Genomic DNA, 23,141 nt, shown 5'->3' on the forward strand with positions numbered 1-23,141 from the left:
CCTACTGTTACTTTTCCACATAAGCAATTGCTGTAGCTACTACAAGTATGTCTTGCAATGGCGAACGTGGGCCAGAGGTGGGCCTGAACAATCACAATAAATTGGTTAGTCTCTAAGGTGCCACAAGTACTCCTTTTCTTTTTGCAACTACAGACTAGCACAGCTGCTACTCTGAAACAAATAGGAGGGAAGATGGTCACAAGACAATCTATGACTATGCAACCCATGCTGTGAAAAAGTTCCCTACATTACACTATATTGCCCTGATTCTTCGTTCACACACACTGTTGCAAATCAGGAGTAACTGCACTCCACTGCAGTAAGAGAACATATTCACATCCCCATCAGGTTGACGTTGACTATATCCCTTTCATAATTATTTATTATTTCTGTTACAGCAGAGCCTAGAACCACCAATCAAGGACCAGGAACAAAACCAGGTCCTGCCCTAGCTTACGATCAAAGTGATTTTGTATATTTCAAAAAAAGGCAATGTGTTTTAAAAACGGGGGGGCTCAAAGCTACCTGCGAGCATCTCTCTACAAAATAATAAACAGCACCTCGCTCTCAGAACTACAAGGTTCCCACACTACCTTTCCCTCAGCAGGAGGCCCAACTACACAGGAATCATTTCTCCTTTAAACAAAAGAACAATGGGGGGGGGTTTCTACCCACTTTTAATATTTATATGTCTAAATGACAGCTCTGAAAAATAGTTCTCTTCTTGTCTCCTCCATCTGACCAGCTTTGTTTTGTTAAGGAGGGGGGATTGGGAGGCGAATCTTGCTGCTTTTTTTGCTTCTGCTGGTTTTTTACTCTTACCCACTTTCCACCCACCTTCCAACATTGGCTTTAACCGCAGCAGCCCTTTTAAATCACCCTTCCCTTCCCCTTCTTTGCATCTTCCCCACCCACTGGTGATGGCGTAGCGTAGCCTCTGCTGGGCTCCACCCCTCCTCAACTGGAAGGGCTTAAAGCTCCCTTTAGCTTAGCCTGCCTGCCCTTATTTAATTTGGAGTGTGATTTTGCTATTTTTAGCAGCTGGATTCCCTCCAGCAAGGCTTGGAGGGGTGTTTTCTTGGGGTTTTTTTTTTGGGTCCCTTTCCTATTTCCCCCTCTCTGCCCCCCCTCCCCTCCCCGTGCAAATGATTTTGACCCAGCTTCCTTCCTCTTGGAACAATTTTTTTATTTATATAAATAAGAGCGCCCTGGCTGGTCTGTATATGTGTGTGAGTGAGTCTCTCCTTGCCTGCCTTCTTGTTTCAGATCCGCATTTGCAATCAGCAGCAGCCAGAAGGGGGGTTTTGGTTTAATTTGATCACAACACAGACACACAAGGAAAAAAAAAACACACACACACACACCCCACACAGATCCGAGATCAGGAGCAATTGTGAGTGTCTGGCCTTTTTTTTTTTTTTTTTTTTTCGTTTTGTTTTGGGTGGAGGTGGTGGGGGGTGTTAGTAAGTTGGTGTTTTGTTTATTTTGTTGATTATTTTGTAGTCAAATGGGCACGGTTGGGGGGGAGGGCAAAAAAATCATTTGCAAATTGCAAATAATAATAATGAAGCCTGGTTTTTAGAATTTGCAGAGAGAAGCCAACAAGGCATGCGGAATAAATATGCCCTTTGCTTTTATTCTCATCATGCATTGCAAGAATGGGAGTGGGGAGGGCTTTTCCTGGGTTTGGGGTGGACAGAATCTGCAATGCTACCTCCCCCCCCCTTCTTTATTTTTTATTATCATTAAAGCACCTGATTGGGGAGGGGGAGGGGACGGCTCTTTCTTCAGCAGGTCTCCGAGCGGAGGCATGGAAAAGCCCCGCCGGAGACAGCAGCTGAGCGCTGGGGAGGAGGAGGAGGAGAAACAGCAGCCGCGACCGGGGGGTGCCCTGGCAGGGAGCTCCGAGCTCGCAGTCGCCTCCGGGTTGCTGGCGGAGCTCGCTCCTGCCGGGCTCGGGTGATCTGCTCCTGCCCCGGCCCTGGCGAGCTTTGCAAATACGCACACTCCGAGCCGGTTTCATTTTCAAATCGCGCGACAGCACTTTCCTCCACGGCTTGGTATTTTTTTTGCACGGCATTTCTGCCAATAGCCAGGCAGAGCGGGGGGGGGGGGGGTTCGTTCTTTCCCCATTTATTTTGCAGAGAGCAGGTAGCGTATTGGGCTCGCAAGAAACCCCTCCTCCTCCTTCTCCTGGCCCTTTAAAGGGGCCGATTCCCAGAGCCATGGCTCCCCCTCGCCAACCAAGAAGAGCCTGTGGTAACCCACTGCTGTGTTTTGGGGGTGCCGGGGGGCGGGCGCTTTCCTTGGGCTCTGGGGTGCGCCTTAGGGAGAGGGGTCGCTTGCCTGCTTGTGTTCTGGGGGTGCTGGGCCGACTGTCGGCAGGGGTGCAGTGTTCCCAGCATGCTGCGGTGGGTGGATCATAGGGCAAGGGGGTACTTTTTATTTCTGCGGGGCTGGGGCTCTTTGATTCCCCCATCTGGCGGGGGCAGGGAGGTGGCTGGTTCGGTGGGAAATAACTTCTCCCTGCCTGCTCTCTAAAGTGTGTCTCTCTCCCTAGAGGCGCTTTTGTTGCGGGGGGGGGGGTGTCTCTACCAGGGCTGCAGGAACAATTTGTATAGTTGGGGTGCTGAGAGCTATTGAACCAGGCTGTAAACCCTGTCTGATAGATCATAGGATCATAGACTATCAGGGTTGGAAGGGACCTCAGGAGGTCATCTAGGCCAACCCCCTGCTCAAAGCAAGACCAATCCCCAGTTTTTGCCCCAGATCCCTAAATGGCCCCCTCAAGGATTGAACTCACAACCCTGAGTTTAACAGGCCAATGCTCAAACCACTGAGCTATCAGGCCACAGGGTGCAGCAGCAACACCCCCACTTCCAGCAGCTGTGGGCTCTACCTGGCTCCCAGACTTCCCTTCTAGCTGGGGGGCTTGGTTTCATTATAGGTCCAGAGACTAAGAGATCTGTTGGTCTTTCCTTCAGTCCCATTTAGGTGTAGTGATGGGATGGGGGCTTTCCCCACTGTAAACTTCACAAGGTTTCTTTCCACTCCCCCTCCTTCCTCTCGAGGAGGGGTCTACACCATACTCCTGAAATCCAGCCATTCTTGCTGAGGGTGGTTTTGATTATAACCTCTAGGACAGAGATCTTCAAAGGGCTTATGGTCTTGTCTCTTCCTGTCCCCCTTCATTGCCCGCCTTTATCATGTTTGTTTTAAAGCAGGGGTTCTCAAACTGGGGGTCATGAGCGGTCAGCCTCCTCCCCAAACCCCGCTTCACCTCCAGCATTTTATAATAGTGTTAAATATTTTTAAAAAGTGTTTTTAATTTATAAGGGGGGGTCGCACTCAGAGGCTTGCTGTGTGAAGTGAGCGGTACCTCTCGAAAGCTTATGCTCAAATAAATTGGCTAGTCTCTATGGTGCCACAAGTACTCCTTTTCTTTTTGCAAATACAGACTAACACGGCTGCTACTCTGAAACCTGTGTGAAAGGGGTCAGCACTACAAAAGTTTGAGAACCCCTGTTGTAAAGGATGGCTGCTCCAATAGAGCGGGGGTCTTCAAAGCAGAGCCTTGGAATGTTAGTTAAGTTAATAGGGAATTGCATGCGCCTTTTGTCCTGAGTCCCTCCTGGGCTCATCAATAAAACCGGTTTTTATATATTTTATCCCCTTGCTGTTGGGACTGCCCTGCTCTGCCTTCTGGGTGGTGTCCCTGTGAGACTGCTTTGAGAGGACTTCTTGGGCGTGAAGAGACTGTTTCCTGTGGGTATTGCTTTTCTTTTGTTGTTCAGTTGCGAGGTGGTGACTAGGGCTTGGATTGGCAGGGCTCCTGTCTGGTGCAAAGGAGCTGTGAAATCAGTCCCAGGTGTGGAGATTGGGGAGAGAAGCAAAGATTAAGGGTATGGAACAGCTTCCAAATGAGGAGAGATTAATAAAACTGGACTTGTCAGCTTGGAAAAGAGACGACTAAGGAGGGATATGATAGAGAGCTATAAAATCATGACTGGTGCAGAGAAAGTAAATAAGGAAGTGTTATTTACTCCTTTTCATAACACGAAACAAGAACTAGGGGCCACCCAATGAAATTAATAGGCAGCAGGTTTAAAACAAAAGGAAGTATCTTTTCATACAATGCACAGTCAACCTGTGGAAGTCCTTGCCAGAGGATGTTGTGAAGGACAAGATTATAATAGGGTTCAAAAAAGAACTAGATAAGTTCATGGAGGAAAAGGCCATCAAGGCTATTAGCCAGAATGGGCAGGGCACAGTGTCCTTAGCCTCTGTTTGCCAGAGGCTGAGAGTGGGCAACAGGGGCTAGATCACCTGATGATTACCTGTTCTGTTCATTCCCTCTGGGGCACCTGGCATTGGCTACTGTCGGAAGACAGGATATGGGGCTAGATGGACCTTTAGTCTTACAAATGCCATGTCCCTTCCTCAGATGCCAGCCAGTTGTGTCTCTCTGCTGTGTTTTAACTTCCTGCTCCCCTGGCTGCTGAGGTTTAGGCCAGAGAGCAGAGAGACAACCATGTGACCTGACTAGATCCTCCCACACCACTGAAGTCTTCTCTTCATAAGCTTAAGGCCTGGTCTGCACCTAAAAACTTAGGTCGACCTATTTCACTCGGGGCTGTGAAAACCTGTGTGCTCAGAACACTGTATGTAGTTAGGTTAACCTAATCCCTGTTGCGGGTGCGGACGTAGACGGAAGGATTCGTTCCTCAACCTAGCTACTGCCTTTTGGGGAGGTGGATGAACTATGCGGATGGGAAAAAGTCTTCCGTCGACACAGGACACGTCTATGCTACGTCACTACAGTGGCATGGCTGTAGCGTAGACTCTGTCTTAGACAGGGAGGAGACCTATCCCATCCCAACACAGGTATAGGGCCATTTCCCAGTGCAGCCTAATCCTGCAGTGAGGTTGCCTGTTAGGGCCCCTGCAAAAACTGGCCGGGGGCTCAGCCTAGAGGACCTGCAAATCTCTTCCTCATGGGTTCGTGCAGCTCTTGAAGGAGTCCATTGGAGGCGAGGGCCATCTACTGAGAGGTTTGTGTCTCTAAGCTACTTCTTGGCTCTCTCTTTCCGTCCATGGCAACACAGCTCCACCAAAAACCTCGCTACGGGGTCATAATGGGGACCAGGAACCCTGAGTTAGCACTGTGGGCTGTTTGCCACAGGGCTGAGCCCTGCCCCATGCAGGTCCCTGAAGAGGCTGCATATGTTGTGGGTCCAGCGCTCCCCATGCCTGCATGCCCACGTTGTCAGAGATGGAAGGGGGTGCTCAGAGGATGTATCACATCTGACAAGCGTCCTGACTTCTTAACTGGATACCCAAGTAGCCAAGAATTTTACTTAAAAACAAACCCAACCCAAAAACATTGGGACCATATTTCTGAGGGAGAGAATCCTTGTAGTGAGTAATACATAGGGGTGTTTACATGAGGCTGTGGCTTCTGAGGTTTACTTACTTGTGAGTCACTTCCACAGCTGATCATGAGCCCATATGTACTGTTTTAAAAACCTAGAAGGTCTGTGCATTCAGGATGCGTGTGTGGGGTTTCCTTGGGCTTTCATCCCACTATGCAACTTGTTTAGAAATCTGAACTTCCCAGCGAAGCCCTGCCGAGGACGGCTACATGCCCATCACCGAGGACAATAACTGTTGGTGTGGAATTTGAGCAAACCACCCATTGCGGGGGGCAGTTGTCTGCAATGGGGACCCTGTTCGGTTGCTACAGCTGGGAGTGTAGATGGGACTGACCATTGCTTGACGTAGGCAGGCAACGGTGTTGGAAAGAGCTTTGTCCTCTCTGAACGCAACTTGCAAAGTCAGTTGAATGGGATCCAGTTGCTGACAACCAATATCATTAAGCACTTGTTTTCCTAGGACATGGGTTCTCCACTGGGGGGTTGTGAACAGGTTTCAGGGGGTTGCAAACACCCTCTTTTTTTTTTTATAGATGGGAGAAGGGTCCTTGAAACTTTGTTACTATGCTAAAGTATCCGGATTAACCTTTACCAAAGTGTTAGCTACCTCGAGTTGGATGGGAATCCATTAACTCTAGATGGTCTAGTGTAGACTATGTTAAGGCTTCCCTTGTGATCAGTTGGGGATGAGTTTGCCAACTGCTCTGCTACAGATTTATTTAGACAAACTAATTTAGATGCTGGTGTCACTTGTTTTAGTGAGCTCAAAGGCATTTTGCTGGGGGTGGGTTTTGTTTCCTGACTGCTGATGATCCTTTTGGAATTGGACCCATTCTAGTCGCTGCTGACTTGGAGGGAGGAAAGTGTTAGACATTATTCTGAGCACTGGTGACTAGTGGCTTAACTGCTAGAAAAATGGACTTCTTTTGTTGAGTGTGGTTGGGGGCACACAGAGAATTTGGAGTTGCAGGGAGTCCCTGGTGCGTGCAGTAAGTGTGCAGGGCACTGCACGGCTGGGGGAAGGGATAGCAGCGGCTGTGGAGGGCAGGGTGCAGGGGAACCCCAGCTCCACCCCCAGTGCTGGGAGCAGCAGCTGGAGGCGAAGAGCCTAAGCCTAAGCAGAGGAGCCAGCTGGGGCTGCCCAGGGCACTTCCTTCTGACTGGCTTTAACAGTGGCCCCAAGGTGACCTTTGGACCACTTCTCCCTCCCACCCTCCACCCCTGGCTCTTCCACAGAGGATACAGTTTGGCTCCAATGCTGCAGGGAATTAATTCAGACTAAATATTTTGGGGGCAGGGACGGTCTCCGTACAGCACCTAGCACCATAATCTAGGCATGGCCCAATATCTAAATAAATATTTTGCCTCAGCCTTTAATAAGGCTAAAGAGGATCTTAGAGATAATGGTAGCATGACAAATGGGAATGAGGCTATGGAGGCAGATATTACCATATCTGAGGTAGAAGCGAAACTCAAACAGCTTAATGGGACTAAATCGGGGGGCCCGGATAATCTTCATCCAAGAATATTAAAGGAATTGGCACATGAAATTGCAAGCCCATTAGCAAGAATTTATAATGAATCTGTAAACTCAGGGTTTGGACCATATGACTGGAGAATTGCTAACATAGTTCCTATTTTTAAGAAAGGGAAAAAAAGTGATCTGGGTGACCATAGGCCTGTTAGTTTGACATCTGTAGTATGCAAGGTCTTGGGAAAAGTTTTGAAGGAGAAGGTAGTTAAGGACATTGAGGTCAGTGGTAAATGGGACAAATACAACATGGTTTTACAAAAGGTAGATCATGCCAAACCAACCTGATCTTCTTCTTCGAGAAAGTAACAGATTTTTAGACAAAGGAAACTCAGTGGATCTAATTTACTTAGATTTCAGTAAGGCGTTTGATACTGTGCCACATGAGGAATTATTAGTTAAACTGGAAAAGATGGGGATCAATATGAAAATTGAAAGGTGGATAAGGAATTGGTTAAAGGGGAGACTACAACGGGTCCTACTGAAAGGTGAACTGTCAGGCTGGAGGGAAGTTACCAGCGGAGTTCCTCAAGGATCAGTTTTGGGACCAGTCTTATTTAATCTTTTTATTACTGACCTCAGCACAAAAAGTGGGAGTGTGCTAATAAAGTTTGCAAATGATACAAAGCTGGGAGGTATTGCCAATTTAGAGAAGGACAGGGATATCATACAGGAGGATCTGGATGACCTTGTAAACTGGAGTAATAGTAATAGGATGAAATTTAATAGTGAGAAGTGTAAGGTCATGCATGCATTTAGGGATTAATGACAAGAATTTTAGTTATAAGCTGGGGACGCATCAATTAGAAGTAACAGAGGAGGAGAAGGACCTTGGAGTATTGGTTGATCACAGGATGACTGTGAGCCGCCAATGTGATATGGCTGTGAAAAAAGCTAATGCAGTCTTGGGAATGCATCAGGAGAGGTATTTCCAGTAGGGATAAGGAGGTTTTAGTACCGTTATACAAGGCACTGGTGAGACCTCACCTGGAATACTGTATGCAGTTCTGGTCTCCCATGTTTAAGAAGGATAAATTCAAACTGGAACAGGTACAGAGAAGGGCTACTAGGATGATACGAGGAATGGAAAACCTGTCTTATGAATGGAGACTCAGGCTAAACAAGCCAAGCTCCTTAACTAAAAGAAGGTTGAGGGGAGATATGATTGCTCTCTATAAATATATCCGAGGGATAAATACCAGAGAGGGAGAGGAATTATTTAAGCTCAGTACCAGTGTGGACACAAGAACAAATGGATATAAACTGGCCACTGGGAAGTTGAGACTTGAAATTAGACGAAGTTTTCTAACCATCAGAGGAATGAAGTTTTGGAATAGCCTTCCAAGGGAAGCAGTGGGGGCAAAAGATCTATCTGGCTTTAAGATTAAACTTGATAAGTTTATGGAGGAGATGGTATGATGGGATAACATGGTTTTGGTAATTAAATATTCATGGTAAATAGGCCCAATGGCCTGTGATGGGATATTAGATGGGGTGGGATCTGAGTTACCCAGGAAAGAATTTTCTGTAGTATCTGGCTGGTGAATCTTGCTCATATGCTCAGGGTTTAGCTGATTGCCATATTTGGGGTCGGGAAGGAATTTTCCTCCAGGGCAGATTGGAAGAGGCCCTGGAGGTTTTTCGCCTTCCTCTGTAGCATGGGGCACAGGTCACTTGCTGGAGGATTCTCTGCTCCTTGAAGTCTTTAAACCACGATTTGAGGACTTCAATAGCTCAGACATAGGTGAGGTTTTTCACAGGGGTGGGTGGGTGAAATTCTGTGGTCTGCATTGTGCAGGAGGTCAGACTAGATGATCATAATGGTCCCTTCTGACCTTAGTATCTATGAATCTGTCAGGTTGGAACGTACTCCCCCCTTCCATCCATTTCTCAGCCTGGCAGGATGTGACCACGGCTAGTGCAGGATGCATTTTGCTCTGTATGCCTTAAGATCTGCTTGTGACTTTGAGAGGGACAGTACAGAGCTGTGGAATAGCATCAGAAGAGCCAGGCACTCTAACTAGGCCAAGGTGTGGATCCTGCCCACATTTGGGGTGGGGTATTGTTGGGATCAGCATGAGATACAGTGGCGTTAAAGGCGGGTCTTATAACTAATGCACTGGGCTGGGATTTATAAGATTTGAACCATGACTACTCATGTGCAACCCAGGGCAAGTTTCTTCCTTTCTCTGTACCTCAATTGCCCATCTGCAGAGCAGGGATAAATAATCCGTCTTTTCTCTGTCTTGTCTTAAGCTGTAAGCAATTCAGGGCAGGGACTTTCTCTTACTATTTCATATGTACAACACCTAAGACAGGGGGGTCCTGAGTTCAGCAATATAAACAGAAGCATAAATGCCAACTGGAATATCTTCTCCAGCAACCTTAGGGAAGTGTTCCCAAGACAAGAAGGGGAAGCACTGCACAGAGCATGGGTTAAAAACCCTATCAGAAGAGGATCAGCCTGAAAGATAGAATTGGTAGCTGGAAAAGTCCTTTGAGGTCCTACCTAGACCGTCTCCCCATCAAGGCAGGATTATTCCCTGGTGTGGTACTCTGTGCCCTAAGCAATGGGGTTCCCACCACTTTCCATGGGGAGACTATTCCATAGCTTTCATGCATCTTGCTCTTGAGGCTTTTCCACGTAGTTCTGTCCGAGTGTGCATTTACACTCCTCTACCTGTGTAAATAACTAGAGGGTGCATGCAACGAAGGGTTGCTGGTTAGCACTAGGCATAGCAGGAGGAGACTGTATATGATTCACTCCCTCCTTCATGGAGCACTCCTGACACCCCTGCCATTCCACCCCAGCCTGGGGTGTGTGGACAACTACTTGCAACAGAGGGGGCCCAGACTTTCAAAAGGGGCCTCTGATTTTGGGTACTTGCAGAGAGGTGCGCAAAGGGCGAGGCACAAAAACCTTCATGTTCTGAAGGAACCACCAAGATTCCTTGCTTTGCTGCTCCCCAATAAACTTATTGCTGACAGATCCAACACAGGTCGTTGTGGGGAAAGAAGAGTGAGAACTGGTGCAGGGGGCAGGGGAGTGCAAGATTCTGATGGGACATGGCAGATGCCATGGGACTGACCAGTGACCCCCAGTTTGTAATTCTGACTGCCAGGACCTGGGTGGCTTTTCCTTGGACACCATAGCATCATAAAAAGAAAAGGAGTACTTGTGGCACCTTAGAGACTAACCAATTTATTTGAGCATAAGTTTTCGTGAGCTACAGCTCACTTCTGCTCAGATAAATTGGTTAGTCTCTAAGGTGCCACAAGTACTCCTTTTCTTTTTGCGAATACAGACTAACACGGCTGCTACTTTGAAACATAGCATCATAGACTATTAGGGTTGAAAGAGACTTCAGGAGATCATCTAGTCCAATCCCCTGCTCAAAGCAGGACCAACACCAACCAAATCAACCATGCACATGACCCGACCCTTCCCTTCTTTGTGCCCCTGTTTCCGCATCAGTATCATGGGGGTGATTGTGGCCTATAGAACAGGGGTCATCTAGTCACGTGTTCTGTACTTACCCTTTCTTCTTCTTTTCTTTTGTCCTCTGGAAGAAAGACGATGAGTGAATCTAGTGCAAAATCCAGCCAGCCCTTGGCTTCCAAACAGGAGGAGGACGTGTCTGAGAAGAGAGGGCGGGGACGACCCAGGAAGAAGCCTCAGGTATGAAGAATTGCTTTCTTCCATGCTCTTAGAGAGGGGCTCTACAAGGCGTGCAGACGGGAGGTCTGTGGGGAAGAAAGGAAAAAATGAGGCATCTCCATGACTGACTTGCCACCTGGGAGGCATCACCCATCTAGCATGCTCTGGTGGTTACAGCCAAGGACTGGGAGTCAGGGCTCCTGGGTTCTCTCCTCAACTCCGTCACTGCTTACAACGTGTGGCAGCCTTGGGCAAGTTTCTTAACTTGTGATCCACAAAATGAGGCTATTCTCAACATCAGAGAGGGTTGAATCGATACTTATCGAGATTTCATCCCAAGATCTAGCATGGGGCAAAGAAATAGCTTCTATTGCTGGGTAAGATTAAATTCTGGCTTCCAAGCTGGGGCCAAATGGCCCTCTCCAGAAGGACTTAAGAGGCAAGGCAAGGCGAAAAGGCAGCAGGAACTTTCAGTGAAGAGTAACATTTACCCTAGGGATGAACACAACAAAACAAACGGGGCTCCAGGGAAGGTACTTACTGGCATTGGGAATCATGTTATACATCCCATTTCTATACATTGGGCTCACCACCATGGAATTGAACACATGCATAACTTGTCTCCTGGATACAGACTTATAACCCCTGACTCTCTTTGCTACATGTGGACAGCAGAGACCCCCTGGAACTTATTATAGAGTAAAAGTTTGGCAGGATATGTTCTCTGCCAAAATTTCCTCCCTCTCAGCTGCTCTCCTCTGCCCCAGTGGGGCCGGCTGCATTTCTGTAGGTGTACGGTTTTTGAGTCCCTTGGAGTTACAAAAGCATAATGTTCCTCTCCTTGCTGTGCCCAAAGGTCCTCAGGAGACTCCAGCTAAGTAAAGACTATGGCAACAAGATGACCTTAGAGGCTTTAGCTACAGTAGGGAAACTTACCAAAAAAAAAAAAAACCCACCTAGCTGAACTGAGGGGAGTCATACTATAGACAAGACTTCTGCAGCTGAACCAAGTTTTATGATCATGGTAGTTAATGAAACCTGCTTTTTCAGCAGGTTTAACTAATGCTGATTAACTAATCAGTCCTGCTGAGCCAGTGGGAATTTTGTTTGTGTAAGTTTCTCTCATGTAAGGCCCTGGCACGAACTCTTTGATTTCTCTGCTCTCTGCCATGCAGCCAACATGATTAGTTAGCCAACTAGTTATAACTCCTATGGCAGAACCTGAAACGTGACTGGCTAAACCTGCAGGGAAGGGAGAATTCCCCTGCCCGTCACCAGGAACTGCAGGAGGTAACTAGCCACCAATAATCCCCTCAAACTTTAGGACCAGTTGGGCTCAGCTGAGGATGGTCTAGTGCCTTGTGCAGATGAGGCTCCGGAAGCATTTTGCTAAGCAGGCATGTTATTGGGGCAACCAAAGGGCATACGGAAAGTCAGTGGCAAAGCTAGGAAGGGAATCCAGGTGTCCCAATTCCCATTTACTGTTCTAACCCCTGGAGAGTGTCATTCCTCTGATCCCTTTGTTGTTGCAGTATTACCTTAACCATAAACCCAGGGAAGCACAGGAAATTGTGAGTACATCTCATTTGGAAGCCCAGAGTTTTTAACTCTGCTGTCTGCCATTGCAGTTTCTCCACTTTGACACCAGCCTAACCAAGATCAGCAACTGGCCCTTGGTATCAGTCTTTTAACTGCCCTGAGCCAGCTGATCCCAGCTCCTTCCTCTTCCGGTTGGTGGAATATCTCCCTCGCGGGGCTCGGATTGGTGGGGGGAGGCAGTCACTCGGTGGAGGTGGGGGCAGGGCTGCGGGTGTTGGATTACTGGTTCGCTAATAGCTGCAGCTATAAACGGAAAGTGCCTGGGTATTAGAAACTGTAGCGGTGACACCAGAATTGTGAACTGTGCATTCGATTGTTTTTCATATGAGTCTCCCAGGTGTTAAAATTTCAGGGTGCTCTTTCTTGGGCGATGGGCTCTGGGGTTAACCGTTTTAATTTTTCAAGGGAGATATCCCAGCGCCCGCTCCAGAAATCAGCCCCATGGCGTTCTCTCTTACGTCTCCAAATCTGGGAGGAAAAGCAGCCTCTTCTCGGCAGGTCCATGCCTTTCCTCCCCCCCTCACCAATGGCCTGTTCCATCGAAGTCCAGGTAGCCCCCGTCTGCTCTGTCCCACGTCCCTCCTGTGCGCAGCGTGACAGGTGCGTTCTGTCCACAGCAGAGTGTGTCACCTGAAAGCAGAGCAAGTCGAAGTGCAGGCCCACTGTGGCCATCTCTTCACTTTGAATTCCCACGGCCCTTGGAAACTACAGGTCCCAGCATGCATTGTTCCCCCTTGATCTGCCTCTGCTGCAGTGCAAACACTAGCCAGGTGTTTTAATTGGCATCTGTGTATTAAGATTGAGGGGGTGGGTGCAGTGCCGTGCTGTGGGCATTTCTATAACAGAGGCCCAGTGGCATACATGCTCCTCTAATGCCGGGACTCCCGTTTATTTTGTTTTGCTGGGATTCCTTCCTGCTCTTAGGTGCAGTGGGATCCCACTTGGATGGGCAAGTGGGCTGTGAACAGACTATGCTTGCCCCAGCCCTGCCCCTCGGCGCTGATCACTGCAGATCTGGGTGTCTGCTGACAAGTCCTGTCCTTTATCTCCAGCAGGAACCCAGCGAGGCACCAACCCCCAAGAGACCACGTGGCAGACCAAAGGGGAGCAAAAACAAGGCCACTTCTAAAGGCAGGGTAGGTATGGGGGTGGAGGCAGGGGAAACCACATGACCCTCCCCATCCACTGCTTCTTAATGGCCATTTAAGATTGAAGCGACTTCTTGGCATTTGGGCACTGGGAGCCTGAGGGTGTCTGGTCACAAGATGTCCCTCTCCCTTGGATTTCTTGGGGGCCAAAGTGTAGCATCCACAGGATTTCTGTTCTGGGAAGCAGGAGGTAACAGAACTTCCCACACGCACACATGCACGCAGTGGGCTCAGTGATGAGATTTCTACCCCAGCTGTGCAGACAGACAGGGTTTGGACCAGACAGATGGGCACCCAGAGTTTTGCAGGGAGGAACCTCCTGCCCCTCTGGAAAGTCCTAGGTGGCCTTCCCCGTCACACTAAGCCGGTTGCATCCAACTGGGACAGCTGGTGACATTTGTTTGTCGGTGTTGGCATGAGCATTGGCTTCGTGTGCAGCATTGAGGCAGCTGGGGTTTGCGTGCCCGAGGCTGGGCAGGGAAAGGAGGTCTCCCTGCTGCATGGGGCCCCAGGCCTTTCTCCAGGAAGGAAAGTGGGGGTGGAGCAGGGAAATGTCTTACCATAGACTCTGGGCTGCGATCAGATGGACGAGGGGAGGGTTCACACCCCATCTTCTGTTTAACGGCAGCCTTGAGCATCCCACCATTATTCTAGCCAGCTGCAAACGGTGGACGGGCCCCAAAGGAATTGTGTGGGGCAGAGGATAGAAGGAGGCTCATTTCTGAGCACATTCCTCCAGATCCAGACTCCGCAGCCGTTTCCAGTCATGTGCTTGCTCCGGCCATTGCTGTGCCTGCGCCCCCTGGATCTCAGCCCCAACAGGGAAGGAGTTTAAGAGGGGAGCCGTTCCAGAGGGATATTTTCCCCCAGTAAATGGGAAGGTTAAATTGGAAGGGGGAGGCGAGAGTTGGGATGCCTGGGTTCTATTCCTGCTGTGGGGGACCTTGGACAAGTCACTTTCTCCTGTGCCTCAGTTTGCCCAACTGTAAGATGGGAATAAGGATACCCATCACACAGGACTGGCGGGAGGAGTGCTTTGAGATCCTTGCCTCATAGAAGGATTAAGTCTTATAGCTAGGGCGATGCGTAGGGAGGAATCTGTGGCAGCAGTGACCCAGCAGCAGTGTGCTCGTTCTCCTGGGGTCGTGTGTGTGTGTGTTAGTGAGGGGGATGAGGTTACCAGCTTCCTTCAGGCCCCCACCCGCCTCCCCAGGAAGTCTTTGAGGACAGAATGTATAAATGACAGAGTATGAGACATCACTATGCTTATCCGTGGGGGAAGAGATGGGGGAGAGATCGACAGAAGGTTCAGGGAATGTGGTATGTGTGTGTGTTTGTGTTTTAAAGCTGTTTTGAAAACACGCGACTCATATCCTGCAAATTTCTCTGAGTCATGGGGCTGGGGCCTGGCCATCGCATGCAGGAAAATAACTCTTGGGGGGGGGGAAGGATCTAGCCCAATGGGGCCATCTTTGTGTCCAGCAGCCCAAGGGCAGCCTGGGAACTGCCCCTCATGTGATGAGTTTGACAGGTGACAAGGGGGGAAGAGGAACAGTTGTCGTGACATCTGAGCTAGAAGACAATAGAAATCAAAGATGTCCAGGGAAGGAGGCGAGCGTGTGTTTCTTCGGTCCCCTCTGTGGATTTAAAAGTTCTCTCTGTGTTTAGAAAGCTGCAGTAACACCTGGGAGGAAACCTCGAGGCCGGCCCAAAAAATCGGTAAGTGGAACCTTCCTTTCCTAATCGTTCTCCTCTGGGGCCCAATTCTGCCAGGTGCAGAGCCCCCCTCTGCTCCCAGTGAATTGAGAGCATGCAGAGCCCCACAGGATCAGGCCCTTGCACAGATACAAGGTGGGGAAAGAGGCCTGCTTCTTGCAGGGAGGAAGCCAGTCTCGGTGGTGAGGGGTGGGATCAAGAGGAGTAGCATGAAACTCATCTGAGCTTCTTGTGTCCTGGAGGAATCACGGTGATGGCAGTCCGGGTATTCCACACTGCAGATGGATGGCTTCACTTCTGCACTGTAATAAGAGCTGGTCTCTGTTCTTGGGAGCTTTCCAGTTGGTGGTGGGCTAATGCATGTACTGACACTGGCTAGCCTGCATGGGTATCTGTGCTCGCCAACTACTGCGCCCCATGCCATAGCCCCTGTACTACTGATGGAAATCTCCTTTTGCACCAAAAGCTGGGTCTGAGAGCTGTCTCTTCTGTCATTGTGAATTTCCATGGGAATCATGCAGTTCAATGTGGTCCCACGCTCGTTCGACTACTTTGCAACCACAGCAGCACAACCGAGCGTGGAAGGGGCTGGGGTGCAAGGAGCTGCGTCTCTGGGCTGAACATTAGCAACACAGGCCATGCTCTAACCGAGCAGAGGGCATGAGGTTGTATCTTGGTACTGGAAGGTCCTCGGAACCTGTGCTGTAATATAGCAGGGGGGATGCAAGTTCCTAGGGCAGCAGCATAGAATTAGCAGAAGGGTCGCAGTCCTGCATCGGTGCCAGATGTCCTTGGAAGCAGCATTGTGGTACACCTTAGGGGTGTGATGCAGTGTACTCTGGTCGAGGGGACACAGTCACATCCTGGTGCCGGATGACGCCTGGAGGGGTACAGCGAGGGGACGGGTGTCTCACTGCCAGAGGGTTCCTGGGGGGTAAACTGTAATATGGTAGGTAATAATCCACCTCTCTGTGGTCCATGACCACTCTAAATGGCTATAATTAGCTCAGTGTTCTTTCCTTGCTCCCTGGAGTGACTAACAGGAAGTGGCTTGTTCTCTTCAGCTAGCTGGCACAGGCCTGCCCAAGGCTTTGTGGTGTGTTACCAGGGTGGCATTCCTGCAGAGTGAGTGTGCAGCAAATTCCCTCTGCCCCCATATGTTGCTCCTCTTTCTTCCCTTTCCCAGCCACTGAGGATCTCTGGCTGTAACAGACCCTCCCACAGTGCCTGGCAGTCTGAGCTTCCCCCAGCAGCACCCCGCCCCACCCCAGGAGCGATAAGCTACTGCAGCAGCCCCACCCTTCCCCTGCTGTAAGCTGCTATCTGCTGCCCTAGGGAGCACTCTGCTGGCTCGGCAAGCTCTGCAGAGCCGTGGTTTTCTTTCTTCTCTCCAGGCTAAGGCAGCGCTGCATGCCTCTTCCGCTGGGTCCCCTTCTACAGCCAGCTTGAATAGCCTGGCGATTTGGGGCACCCTGTAAACAGTACTTGAATTCCTCCCACCTTCTCCTAACTGCTCCACGGGCTCCTCTGCATCCCTCCAGCCCCCTGAGGATTTCAGTCTTTGCTGTCTCCAGCCACCACCTCTCTTTGAACACCCCGTAACTTTCTCCCTGGTGTAACTCCATTCAAGCTAAGCATTACGCCACTGTCAGGGTCACATTGCATAGCAGGACCCCCCCCGCCCCCCACCTCAGCCCTTGGCAGAAACAGCCTGGCTAAATGTGTCCTGCTCACCTGCTGCTGGTTGGCTGTACTGACTCCACATCCAGAGAAGGGGCGGGAGCCTGGATAGTTGGTTTCTAATATCCTGCATCAGTGCTGCAAGATGCTGCCGCTTGCCACCAGATTTGGAGGGGGCTCCTAAATGCAGCTTTGAAGGGAGTTTGTCTGGAAACTCAAGACCAGGGATGACAACGTACATGGTGCACAGAGCACTTGGCCGCTCGCTCTTCAAGACGTAGGTTCAAATCCCAGCTTGGATAATAAGAGGGGAATACTTGTTCTAGGCCTGTCTGGTAGGAAAATGCCTGACTTGCCAAATTCTGGAATCATCCCTAGCTAAATGGGGCCTGAGATGGGAATGGCAAGGGGTGGGCTTCAGATCTAGATTGAGGTGCATTCATAAAGCCACAAGGGACTGTTATGATCTAGTTTGACCTCCTGCACAATGCAGATGACAAGTGTCCCCAGCATTCCTGTGTGGTGGAGGGAGGGAATTGGGGTGCTTTGCCATGGCAACAGCAGCGGGGGGCTGGTCTGGCACTGCAGGGGTCTAGCCCAAAGATGCTTCGTTGAAACTTGCACAATCCCTCGCTCACTAGTGTTCTAGAACAAACATAAGAATGGCCACACTGGGTCAGACCAAAGGTCCGTCTAGTCCAGGATCCTGTTTTCCATGCCAGGTGCTTCAGTGGGAAGGAACAGAACAGGTAATTGTCAAGTGATCCACCAAGCTCGCCTCCAATTATTTTTACAGTGTCTTTGGCTTTGAAATCTGCAAATTCCTTTGCAGGCTCCCCTGGGGAGCTGTTACCTCTACACCTGAAATTCTCCAAGCAAAAGCAATGTCTAAACTGAAAACAACTCGGCCTGTGAGCAGGGCCTTGGCTTCGCACAGCTGCAGGATTTTCTAGCCGGCTTCCTCACTCTCCAGGTGGGGCTGCCAAACCCCTTTTTCTATTTTGGGTTGCCCTGGCATGCTAGTTAACCACAATCCGCTTCCCAGGAGCGGAGAAGGGTTAACCAGGGCCCATCACTCCCTTCCTTCCTTCGCTAAGTGAGAAGGCCTGTGTCACTGGAAAACTTTGTATGGAATTGGCAGCTGCTTTCCATGCCGGCTTCAAGGGTTTGTTTTTTGGTTTTTTTTTATGAATGAAACGCGCGGAAGTGGAGGTTGCTGACTCAGGGCTGACTGTGAGGGTGACTCAGACTGGTTTGCGAGCGTGCGTGTCTCTTTAAAGAGAGCCAGGCGGAAGAGTGCATTTCAAGGAATGCCTTAGCTCCCCGGCTCCGTTTCATGCCATCGCTGGGGCACTCGGCCCAGGGGTTCCTGCCAGCGGTGCTGACGCGTGCTCCCTGCTTTGCAGGTTTGGGAGGTGGGGTGAGCAAGGGAGGGTGCTGCTCTCCGAGTGGGCGAACAGAGGTCGATTGCGAAAGGGGAGGAAGAGTAGGGTTGGTCTTAACAGGCATGTTGAGATTCCAGCTGCTGCTGCGGTCCCCTCTTGTGGACTCTGGGAAGCATTACATCTAGCCGCTGGATATGTTTTTTGTTGGGCTGTTCACGTCCATGGAAGTTACTAGTGTTGAGTATTTCTGCTATGGCCGAGGCTAAAGACCTACTCAGGACCAGGGCGCCCACCACCACATTAGTACCTGAGACTGGCCCTGCCAACACCAGCCGGCGCAGGTGCTTCTCCCTGAGGACGGTAACCAGAATCCATTACAGGGGCCCGTTGGAGGCACAGAAGTTGGGGTGTCTCCTTGGCAGAGGCGCTATAGTCCAATGCTAAGAGCAGGGCACTGAGCGTCAGGATTCTTCCATGTTCAGTTCCAACCATCGCCAATTATGCCGACTACCTTGGTTACGTGACTGTGTCTCTCACTCACTTTTTAATCTGGAGCTCTCCAAGACGGGCAAGTGCCCTTATCCCCATTTCCCAGGTATGGAAACCCGGGCGAAGAGATGGAGAGATTTCCCCAAAGTCACCATGGCAGTGCTGGGACTAGAATCCTGGCATCCTAGCTCGGATCTATGCCTTGGAGCGGAGCCAGTTCCAAGTGCCTGGCTGGGCCTGGAGGTACTTGGGAGCTTGATTTGAAGTTTAATCTGGTTAGGGCTCCACTCAAAGACCGCTGAGTATGAACGTTTTAAACATACAGAGTTGTCAAGGGGCAGGTCTAACGAGGGCTGTGTCTTTAATGGTGCAGCACTCGTCATGGCGTATGCTCCTATGCTGACCTGGAGCCAGGCTGGCTGGGTGCTGCCTCACTCCTCCCTTCTCTTACAGCAGAAGGACGAAGAGGAAGTGAACGTTTCGCAGGAGTCATCCGAAGAGGAGCAGTGAAAACGCTTGAACCCGGCACTACCTCATCGTTCAACTTACCAATTTCTCGTCAAGTTCTTGGACTGAGGAAGGAACCAAAACAAAACAGAAATCCTTGGTGGGAGTTTTTTTTTTTTTTTTTTCCTCCTCCGCGCCCCCCACACAACTTTCTCACCCTCAAACAGCAGCAGCACTGGGGTTCAGATCAAACCGACGGAGCGGCCACCACGCTCGCTGACGGACGCTGTTAACTCGAAGGGGGAAACCGGGCTCTGTTGTTTCTCTTTCTTATTGGACAGGGTTAAAATTTAGCCTATTGGCTGATGTAGTTTCTTTTGTTCCTAGTGAAGTTCACTGAGGGAAGGCTCCTGTAGAACGGTTGCTTTATTGTTTTGTGATTTTTTTTTTTTTTTCCAAACACACTTCAGGGTAGGGAAAGGAGGAGAGGGGGCTGCTTATGGCTGTCTGTATTTTTAGTTTTCTTTTTAAACTAGTTGGGGACAGATCTGTTAAAGCCCTCCACCCACGCACCCCTTTTCCCTGCAGCATCTCTACTTTGCACAGGAGCTGCCCCAAAGCTGCAGGTGATATGAGCTTCTCCCTGCAGCCCTGAGAGGGGAGCCAAGGTCTGTCAAGGGGAGTGGGGAGTGTTAGTCTGACAGGGCTGGCTGAGCACCACTCCCCCATCTCAAACTCCCTTGTCACACACAGCTGCAGAACCGTCTGACACTTCCCCCTCTTTCCTTGGTGCTGATGTTCGAGCCCACCCTCCTCAGCTGCTGGCCCTGCGGGGAAGATTTAAAGGTGGAGGCTGCCCTTTCTGCTCTGGGATCCCCTAACTGAGAGGGCATGAAGGAAGCTCCCTCTCCTGTGCTGATCCAGCTCCAGCTGAGCTCCCCAAAGCTCTGTGCTGGCCTAGGGGAACCAGCACTTGTGTAGTTTTCTCCTTTGGGCCCAGCAGCAGAGCAGGGCTATGTATTAAAATCACTTTAGGGGGTAGGGCAATAGTAGTGCATCCATGGCTGGCTGCACGAGGGCCTCTGAGCTGCAGCTACGTGTTAACGGTTTGTTTCAGTTCAACCAAGGCATGTTCTGTTGGCACTGAGGTGTGATCACACCCAGCACGCAGAGCCCCGCTGGGGGAATATTCCACGAGATAGGACTAGAGAGACCCAAGTTCTATTCCAGACTCTGCCACTGGCCTGCTGGCTGACCTGCGGCAAGTCACATCACCTGTGTGCCTCAGTTTTCCCCATCTGTAAAAGGGGGATAATGTTACCAACTGCCTCTGTAAAGTGCTGGGAGAGCTACAGATGAAAAGTGCTAGGCAAGAGCTAAGTATTACCATCGGGTGCATTTTGAAGGACCCCTAGACAAGCCTACAGAGCATCCTGCTCATGATAGAGCAGGCTCCTCCTTGCAGTCAGAAGAGTGGCACACCTGAAACACAGAGCAGACACATGGTATAGGGACCAGCTGGCAATCCGATCCACCCCTGCCCCCACAGGTGACCAGTGCACAATCGCAAGCCTGGAAGCAGGGTGCAGCCAGATTTGTCTGAATTACTCTAGGGCAGAGATTAAAACTGACCTGCTGCCATCTTGAGAGAACTTTTAAGACTCAGTGCTCAAGAATAGTTGTCCTTTTGTTTTAAGTTACAAAGTCCAGCCACCCCTTGCTCTTCTATTACGGAAGCACTAATGCTTTCTGCATCCCTCCTTCCAACTTACAAAAGCAGACTTCCCTCTCGGCAGAAGACCGAGACTCCCCGCAACACACAATAGATGTAACACGGCACTGTTGGCTGCCTTTTCGCTTCAGCTTCCCCCCACCCTGTGTGTAAGGCTCATAAGGCCGGCTACCCTCAGTCATGCTGCAACAGCCCTCTGATTGCAGGACTGTGGGATCAGCCCCAGAGGGGTGTCTGCCATTTAAAGGGGAATTTGCCTTTCACAGGCAGCATTGCTGATTCTTTCTCTTTCCCATCAGCTCTGCGGAGTTCTCCATCAGGAATAGCATCGCAGGCTTTTTAGTGACACTTGTACTTCCAGGCCAGATTTCAGGGGATTTTTTTTTTTTAAGGTTTATTTTTGTTGGTTTGTTTTTTCCCTCCTCCATTCACAACTACCTCTGGATAATTTAAGTTCCATTCTCTTAACCATAGATATGCTGCTGCTGTTACTGCTGCTGTACTGGTTACAACATTTATTATTCCAACATGGTCTTTCTGGTTTTTATTCCTCCCCCCCGGGAATGATTCATTTACAGTCGGGAGCCGAAGCTGGGTGGATGGCTGGGAGCGGTGGGGGGAGATCATTTTAAAGTGTTAGGCTATTCTACTATAGAAAGGGACAGAATTTTTCAAGGGGGTGTGGTGAAGACACCCCGTCAACCTTTTCCCCCAGGCTTTCCAGCCAACATTAGAAAAACAAGAGAAAACGGCAAAGCAGCAACCCATGACCTATTCCCCACCAGCCATTAGCGCTTGCCAGTGGGGAAAATACCCCTCCCTGTCCCTCTACCCCATTGGGATTAGTGCTCTACTGCCGTGGCCTGGAAACATTCCCCGGCGGCTCGAGATAGCTGAACTGGAGATGTTGCTCTCTAGAGAGAGAAGCAGCCTGGGTCGGGCACAGGACTAGGCCTGGGTCTGAATAATGGTGGAGTCAGCCCCTGCCTCTGTTTCCCCACCTGCCTCTGGAGGGGATGATGTTCGTGAGGTGACTCAACAACATGGAGCGCCTTAGCTCGCAGGAAGGCGCCCCTGCTTGCGGCAGGTAAAGGAGGGGCTGGGGCGACATATTGTTCGCTCGTTAATCCACATCAGGTACCAGGCCACTTACTCTTTTCATGCTCCATGCCTCAGGCTGGGGGATTAGACTCAGCAGGAAAGTAAACAGCTTGAGCGGCTGCCTCCAACGACCTGAGAGATCCCTTCGCCACACCACACTCCATCCATTTAGCTACAAACAACTGCAGCGGAGCTGGAGGTTATTACTATGGGGAAGAACAAAGGGGTGAAAGCAGTTTTGGGGTTTACATTGAGAGTTTTTACTGGGTGTTCAAGTCACCTGTCCAGCAGGGCGGCGGGGGGGACACCACATGAGTGTAAGCCGTGGCTGGAGAAAGCAGGTAGATGGCTGACAATTGGTAAAAAGTGGATGTTTTTTGGTCCATTGTTAAAGACCTTTTGGTTTCCTATTTGCAGTTACTTGAATAAAACATTTTATGGATGTTTCCAGCCTCCCTGTCTCTCCCACCTGGTGGGTTGGTTTTAGAGCCGCACCCAGCCCCTGCCACAGAACCACCACCCCTCTCCCTGGCAGGCAGGCCTCTGCTTTCAATCTACATACAGACAGAGCACACAACACAGGGCTGCTGGTGGCCACTCGCTTTCCACTGAGACCTCAGGTGAGCAGAACAGCACCGGACGCAAGGCCCCTCTTCCAGCCTGGAGCCACAAGGGGGGCAGGAGCATAGACATATATGACAGGTGAGAGCAGCAGCTCCTACTCTTCGCAACAATGGTTCACTTCTGAGCTAAATAGCTCCCCTGACTATATCCCCAGCACCTAGGGGTATTCCTTATAGATCTCTCCTCAGGGCAGGGAGAACATCTGACACCCCCCTGCCTGCCCGTTAGCTGAGGCAACAAGGGTGCAAGCATAATAGGGTTTCTGGCAGCAAATGGATCCTCTGTATAGTTTTTGGTTAAGGCTGCAGGGCACGTACAGCTCCACACAGAGCATGTTCCGTGCACTGACCTTGGGATTCCAGAAATACACCCGATGGAAGTAGTGGGACCTTCAAGTCAAAGAAAACCACACCCAGCATCTAGATTTTCAACTCGTGCCCCTCCACACGGCGTGAGCACCTCTGCAAGTAAAGAACTGCAAGCCTGCACGCTCAGAGCTGCAGAGAAAGTTAGAAACTTGCTGCCCACTACAAGTTTCATTTGGTCAATGCCACAAATGATGTGTGCTCGTCTCAGCTGCTTCGCTTGTGGGCTGCTGT

General features: G+C 50.1%; 1 protein-coding gene across 7 annotated transcripts; it reads left to right on the plus strand.

The window, feature by feature from the left end:
- The first annotated feature begins 1,002 nt into the window (after positions 1-1,002).
- Positions 1,003-22,364, plus strand: HMGA1 (high mobility group AT-hook 1). 7 transcript variants are annotated; one of them, XM_073319549.2, is made up of 5 exons: positions 1,003-1,229; positions 10,534-10,642; positions 13,273-13,356; positions 15,037-15,087; positions 19,092-22,364. In XM_073319549.2, exons 2-5 carry the CDS (start codon positions 10,541-10,543, stop codon positions 19,146-19,148), a joined length of 294 nt encoding a protein of 97 aa, XP_073175650.1. In that variant the 5' UTR covers positions 1,003-1,229; positions 10,534-10,540; the 3' UTR covers positions 19,149-22,364. The 7 variants fall into 7 exon arrangements, with proteins under 7 accessions (XP_073175650.1, XP_073175645.1, XP_073175652.1 ...); XM_073319544.1 differs by lacking the exon at positions 1,003-1,229 and adding an exon at positions 1,237-1,393; XM_073319551.1 differs by lacking the exon at positions 1,003-1,229 and adding an exon at positions 1,237-1,393 and having other exon boundaries at positions 19,095-22,364.
- Positions 22,365-23,141: the final 777 nt, after the last annotated feature.

This window comes from Lepidochelys kempii, chromosome 21, assembly GCF_965140285.1.
Source record: "Lepidochelys kempii isolate rLepKem1 chromosome 21, rLepKem1.hap1, whole genome shotgun sequence".
Lineage (NCBI taxonomy): Eukaryota > Metazoa > Chordata > Testudines > Cheloniidae > Lepidochelys > Lepidochelys kempii.

What these genes read in the sequence shown, in the direction of transcription:
- HMGA1 (XM_073319549.2), top strand. Translation starts at nt 10,541, where the DNA reads ATGAGTGAATCTAGTGCAAAATCCAGCCAGCCCTTGGCTTCCAAACAG. An exon ending in GACCCAGGAAGAAGCCTCAG is followed by an intron (nt 10,643 to 13,272) that starts GTATGAAGAATT and finishes CTTTATCTCCAG; the next exon opens with CAGGAACCCAGCGAGGCACC. An exon ending in GAGGCCGGCCCAAAAAATCG is followed by an intron (nt 15,088 to 19,091) that starts GTAAGTGGAACC and finishes CTTCTCTTACAG; the next exon opens with CAGAAGGACGAAGAGGAAGT.